This window comes from Lates calcarifer, linkage group LG17 (assembly GCF_001640805.2).
Source record: "Lates calcarifer isolate ASB-BC8 linkage group LG17, TLL_Latcal_v3, whole genome shotgun sequence".
NCBI classification, from domain to species: domain Eukaryota; kingdom Metazoa; phylum Chordata; class Actinopteri; family Centropomidae; genus Lates; species Lates calcarifer.
In genome coordinates, this window is record NC_066849.1 from 4,928,874 (window position 1) to 4,934,873 (window position 6,000).

The 6,000-nt window shown below is 40.3% G+C and overlaps 1 protein-coding gene across 2 annotated transcripts in view; it reads right to left on the reverse strand.

Moving 5' to 3' along the window:
- The window catches only part of gabrb3 (gamma-aminobutyric acid type A receptor subunit beta3), a 28,161-nt gene extending 22,677 nt beyond the window's left edge, over positions 1-5,484 (reverse strand). For both annotated transcript variants that reach the window (XM_051077304.1, XM_018669978.2), the window contains exons 1-3: positions 4,810-5,484; positions 4,634-4,725; positions 4,441-4,508 (exon numbers count right to left, since the gene is read on the reverse strand). In XM_051077304.1, coding sequence (XP_050933261.1) covers positions 4,441-4,508; positions 4,634-4,725; positions 4,810-4,889 — 240 coding nt within the window. In that variant the 5' untranslated portion in view covers positions 4,890-5,484. The remainder of the gene's footprint in view (positions 1-4,440; positions 4,509-4,633; positions 4,726-4,809) is intronic.
- Between the last annotated feature and the right edge of the window lie 516 nt (positions 5,485-6,000).

Below are 6,000 nucleotides of genomic sequence, written 5' to 3' on the forward strand. Positions count from 1 at the left end.
ATGTCAGTGCTAAGTTGTGTCCTCTCTTAGTGATGTCTGGTAAGGCTTTGCACAAGACAGACGTCTCTTCAATCAAGCTGTACAACAGATGACTGACAGATCTCATTTTCACTCAGACATCAATATGAAGCCTTCCATGATCTGGCTGGACACACCCCTCACTGGGCTGTCATCAGTGTTTGCTTCAGTTCTTTAAACTGGAGAGACATGGCAGCTATTCTAAAAATTTCTGCCACCAACGATTCACAACAAAGGGTTTTTGAATAAATCTGTGGTAGAACAATCTGCCACACAGTCGCAGAATCGTGCCTCAATTAGCTGAAGCATTTGTTCACAGATTTCAAGAAAGGTTTTCATCATCTAAACACTCTCCATACATCGCTGATTGGTTTGGAAATACATCTGCGCTCAGCTGATGTCTGTACATGTTTTCCAGACCCAATGACGCTGTGAAAACTGAGCGTGTAAGATATAGTGCGGCATTGTGAGACTCTACTTTAACACTTAGTGTTATTAAATTGTTCAGAGAACATCTCAAAGGGCCTTAAAACAAGGTTAGAACTGTTTAGAGCCATGACAAAGAAGGCAATAACAGAAACACAAAAAGACAATGAGTAATGTTTTTAAAGCATAAGACAGTTATTGTTTCTGAAGCTGCTGCAGCTACAGTAAATCAGAGGAACTGAGGTTTTCATCTCTAAAAATTTAAACCAAACCAAGGAGAGACAAACACCCTGCTCTTACAGGCTCCAACCCTGACTAGATACCTGCCAAAGGTGAATGATATGATGGACTAAAATGTATCTTTGCTGCACACATTTCGCTTTGGTAATAGTTTAGATATGTACAATTGAGGTTTACATCAAATTATTTTGGTACAAAATATGATTTATTACAAATCTGAAGTGTGAAATACAAGAGCACATTACAGAACAGAAACACAACTAACCAGTGACATCTGTGAGAGTTCTGATGAAACTTATATCAACTATGGCTTTTACTCTGCTTCACAAACAGTACATACCAAGTGCAACATCTACCTGATAACTTTTACTAGTTGACGAGATGTCAAGAATCAGCACCTGCAATATGAGCAGTTTACTAGAGAATCATGACCAATAAATAACATGGTGTGGGCTAATACTCAGTGAGCTCTTTACATCCTCTTCTCCCATCAAAGACAATGGTAAGCCACCAATGATGTGCAAATGTCACTTGAAATGCCAAAACAAAATGCAAAGAGAGGTTCCAACAACGCATGATGGCTCATTTTACATGTGAGAGCAGGCTATAACAGTGGACTGACAGATGATAATAGACCAATTGGGTGCTGAATGCTGATGCTTTGCTGGGGTGGATGGAGTTAAAGAATAATTCCATGTAATTTCCAGGCTCAATGACATACTGTAAATCTGAATGAAACACTTGCTCAGGCAGCTGTAAATTTACTTCAGCAGCCTCCCAAATATAATCAATATATGGAAACCCAGTAGTGACATTAGTGTAAATGCCCCAAAAAACATCTGGCCAGAGAGAACTACATTTTACAAGGTGCAAAGAGTTAAATGTAAGGTAGTGCACAAAATGTTAATACAATCTGAAATCTCAGTGTGTTAGCAGGAGTCTCCATAAACACACCGCTTCATCTGCAGACTTGAGATGCTCTAGTGAGCAAAATGTGAGAAGAAGCTACAAATGTCAAAGCCCTCTGGAGGGGGAACTGGAACGCAGCTCAGACAGAAGAGACAGGAACAAAATAATTTTTAGCAGCACAGATAAACTCCCACTGTTTGGGGCTTAGAATACCATGATACAAGTATCTATAAGTAGGCATTAAAAAAATGTGTGAACTGATGCGAGATCACTTTGCTTCCTAAGTTCAACATGTTCACACAACCTGACCAGTGATCATGTTGGTTCCTGTGTGTTTAATACTGCACTCATCTTCAGGAGCAGATATTTCTGGCTTCCTGACAAATAAAACAGCCGACTCTTTTTATAACCCTTCATGGGCAGAATGCATTCAGCTCCTGGTGTCTTATCATTTGTGTCATGAGTAAATCATTTTTAGCACATGCTCAAGGGCCACTGGGAGTGTTCATTTTCTAGAGATGTCCAATTCCTCCAGCCTGAGGAGAGGCTGCATTTCCTCTGTCCCATCTGCATGCCTCGAACCATTAACACAGTCTGACAGTCTGATACGATTGCCACTGAGGAGGACAAATGCTTTCATACAGTATATGGCTACGCAGACAGCAACTCTCCAGTTAAAAGCAGGTGTGGTTTCTAATCCAGAAATAACGTTTGGCCCATTAAGTGCTGAAATTTGGTTAACTGATGATAGATTTGTATGTGTTTTTCCTCCAATTGTGTGTATGTCTCTATTTACTTGCAATCAAATACTTATATTAAAATAGCTGAAGTCAAATTTTGTACCTCCGACAACAATATCTATCACTTGGATAATTAGGTTGGTGCACGTCCCCTGTTCAGTATCAGAACAGTGAAGGAAGAAAACAAAGGACACTATTCATCCTACATGCAAAGCTGATTATTGTATTTCAGGATTATTTCATGTCTAACACTGTAGCCACCCGTCAGACAAAATTTAGACAAAAAAAAAATTGCGGAATTAGCTATAACGTAAACACCCCCTGTTTGCAATCAACTCAAGGATATTCATGTGGCTGTAACTCTGATACTGCAGAAAAGTTAAAAACATGATGATTCTCAGGAGTTTTGAGGAACATCTTTTCTCTGTGATTCAAAGTGGGTTCATGGATATCTATTTGCAATGGATACTGGAGATCCGAGGATATCCCCGGGAAGTGTTAGTCACAGAGAATCTAAAAATATTGTATTATCTTATATTACAGTATTGCATGTCAGCGTGCTCAGATTCGAATGAATTATGACTTTAGAGAAGGAGTATGGATTTTGATGGAGATTGCAGCTCAGATCTCTCCCTCCTCTGCTATATTTATTTGTTTCACTAACTTCAAAATTTGCCATTTTAGAAATCCAGTTACAAATTACAAAGTGTACACAATACAGAACCTTTAAAATTTAATCAGTCTGTAACAATAAAATAAACTTTATCTGCATTTTTTAAAATATAACCCCTTGCTAGCTTAACCATTTAACTCATTTCCAAAATATGGATCTCACTTGTCACTGGAGGCGAGTGTTTAGTTTCTCTGTGGTTCTCACTGAGTCTGCTGTTGTGTAGAGATGCATTAAAATGCACCACGGGTACATTTCATCACACACACTTGTCAGGACAGCATGTCAGGGGCTATTTCCTCATGGTACCATGTGATCAGGCATCAGGCTCTGTCAGCAGTTCAGACCAATGATAGATGGCATACAGGCATTAAACTGTAGAGTCCATGCTGTGCCAACCCCACAACACACGTGCACACACACACACACACACACACACCTCTGATCTGAACGTCTGGCTTGTTTTTTCATATTTGAAAGGAGAGGACATGGCAGCAGGACTTACTGACCTTATCTTCTAACAGAACCATTAGTGCATCACTGCTAGTCACACAGCCAGTGAACCAGGATGTAAGACCATACAACTAGCCATAATCTGATACAGCAGATCACCAAACCACTCTGCACAGAACAAGAGAGCCTCTGTAAACTGTTTTATGTTTTTGTCAGTTTACATACTGGACTACAGCAGTTCAGGAGGTTGTAGAAATTATTACTTAGACCTAGATTAGTTACCATTTTCTAAGCTACTGTGTCTGAAGGGCTTATAAGTAATGGCTAATAATTGATAATAACAGAACAGATTTTGGTTTGGCAGGTTGTGAAAATTGATTTCAGCTAGTATTTATCCATTTTGTATACTTTTGAACAAGGCACCACTTATAAAGGGTTATAAGTAGTAATGGCTTTACTGATACATAATAAATCATTTACTGATGCTTTACACATCATTTATCAGAACAATTACAGGCTGCCAAGTTAGCTAGCTGCAATGGATTGTTAGACCACTTACATTATTGAAAACTCCTAATGACTTGCTACCGTATAACTGCTGACATGAGAAACATATGATTTACAGTAACACTGGGATACCGCTTTTACAAATGCACTTTTACAGAATAAACACCAGCCAAAAGGGACTTTTCAAAATCTGGCAACCCACAACTTTTTGTTAATAACAAATAACTGATGCATTAAGATTCAACAAATTATTAATTAATCATTAATAAAGCTAATAACAATTTATAAGGAGTGACTTCTAAGAAAATGGTGTTAGATTCATAAGTATTTAATCCTTCAGTGTAACAATTGACATGAATTAATTTGTGATGACTGTATGAATAATAAGCAGTCCACAGAAGTCCACCATAACTATAAATTACTCCAAAAAAAAAAAGAAAAAAGAAAAAAAAGAATGAAGATTTGTATACAACTTACCATGTTGACTTCTGACACCATGTCTATACTGGCCACGTCTATACTCATGCCAACAGCAACCGGTGGACCTTAAAATACACACAGTAAAGTTACCAATGGACTGATACTAATTCAGTGTAATAAAACAGAAGGGCAAGGAAACATTCGGGAGCCATTAGGGTGGAACACCCCAAATGAGGGGCCGCAGACATACCTCCAAAGTCTGGCCGGAGACGAATATCATATCCTTTCAACAGCTTATCCACAGTCTCTTTGACAAAAGACATGTTCCCCGGTTCGTTGACGCTGAAAGAGAAAAGACAAGGATGATAACTCTTTTTGAAGACGGACATCCACACTTGTGTCCGGCTTTAAGCCTCAGACACTCACCTCTGGGCACAGCACATCACTGCCACGACCAGCGGCACAGAGAGAATGTCAAAGAGCCCTGTTTTCTGGGTTCCCCACATCCCTTGCGTGGTGTCTGGATGGATGGGTGCTGTCCAGCGTTCAACAAATGACTAAATGAAGAAGCCACGGCGTTTACACTCGCGCCGAGCTCCCCTAAATCAGGTGAGACTTCTCCCACATTATGTCTACCCCTGGCTCAGCCTGTGCTAACATGCTTCATGAGGCAGAGGCGCGTTGACTTGGATGTCAGATGTGTTCATCTCTGCCTGTGATACGGCAGCGGAGCCGTAAAGCCTCACTCAGACTGCTCCGTGTCTCCATCCTCCGGTAAACAGGTTGCAGCTTCTCGCGGGGTAGCTCACACCTCAAAGTGTTTGTCAAATATCCATCATTTCGATAGAAATCCACAAGTCCGCTGTCCAGAGGAACGTCATGCGTAAAAATACAGTGAGCTCAGGCCACGTTCAGGATATTCCCCCAAAGACCCCCTCTCCTAGCAAACTCTGAGTTCGGAGAATGACTCTTCCTGTCAGCCTGCGGGAGGCTGTCCTGGTAATGATGAAAAAGCACGTGACAGTCTGCATATAGGAGCTTATTTAGGCAGCTGTCCTGAACTGAGAGTTTCAGACAGACAGACAGAGCTGGAGTTCAGTTAGACTGTGGGACAGAGGCGTACTGAGGGGTGGGGTACGGTAGTGGCCTCACGTCTGCTCTGAAACTTTTGCCAGAGCCTCGTGCTAACTGGCAAGAAAAGTGTGTGATTTTAAAGCAAAACTATCGAACTTTTGAACCAAGAACTAAAATATTCAATCTTACAGAGGAGAACTTGAGTTCATTAACAATAAAACACATCCTTCCTTAAATCAATACACTCAGAGGTTTTGCTGCTTCAGCCTTATTTGGTCTGGTATGACGGGTGGCTACTGTTAGCTAACATTAACCAGCTTTAAATAGATATTGCCTTTACAAGTGACATTTCTGAGCCAGTTAGCCTACTGCTGCTACACATTAGCAGTTCATCAGCCTTTCCTGTAACTGACCACAGCAGCTGCTGTAAAATGTACATAAACTCCCTGTAAACATTTGAAGATTTTTACATGTTTTGTCTGGTCTAGTAGAACCCAGGTACAGTGTTCAAATTAAAGTCTGTCTTTTAAAGAAATTTAGATG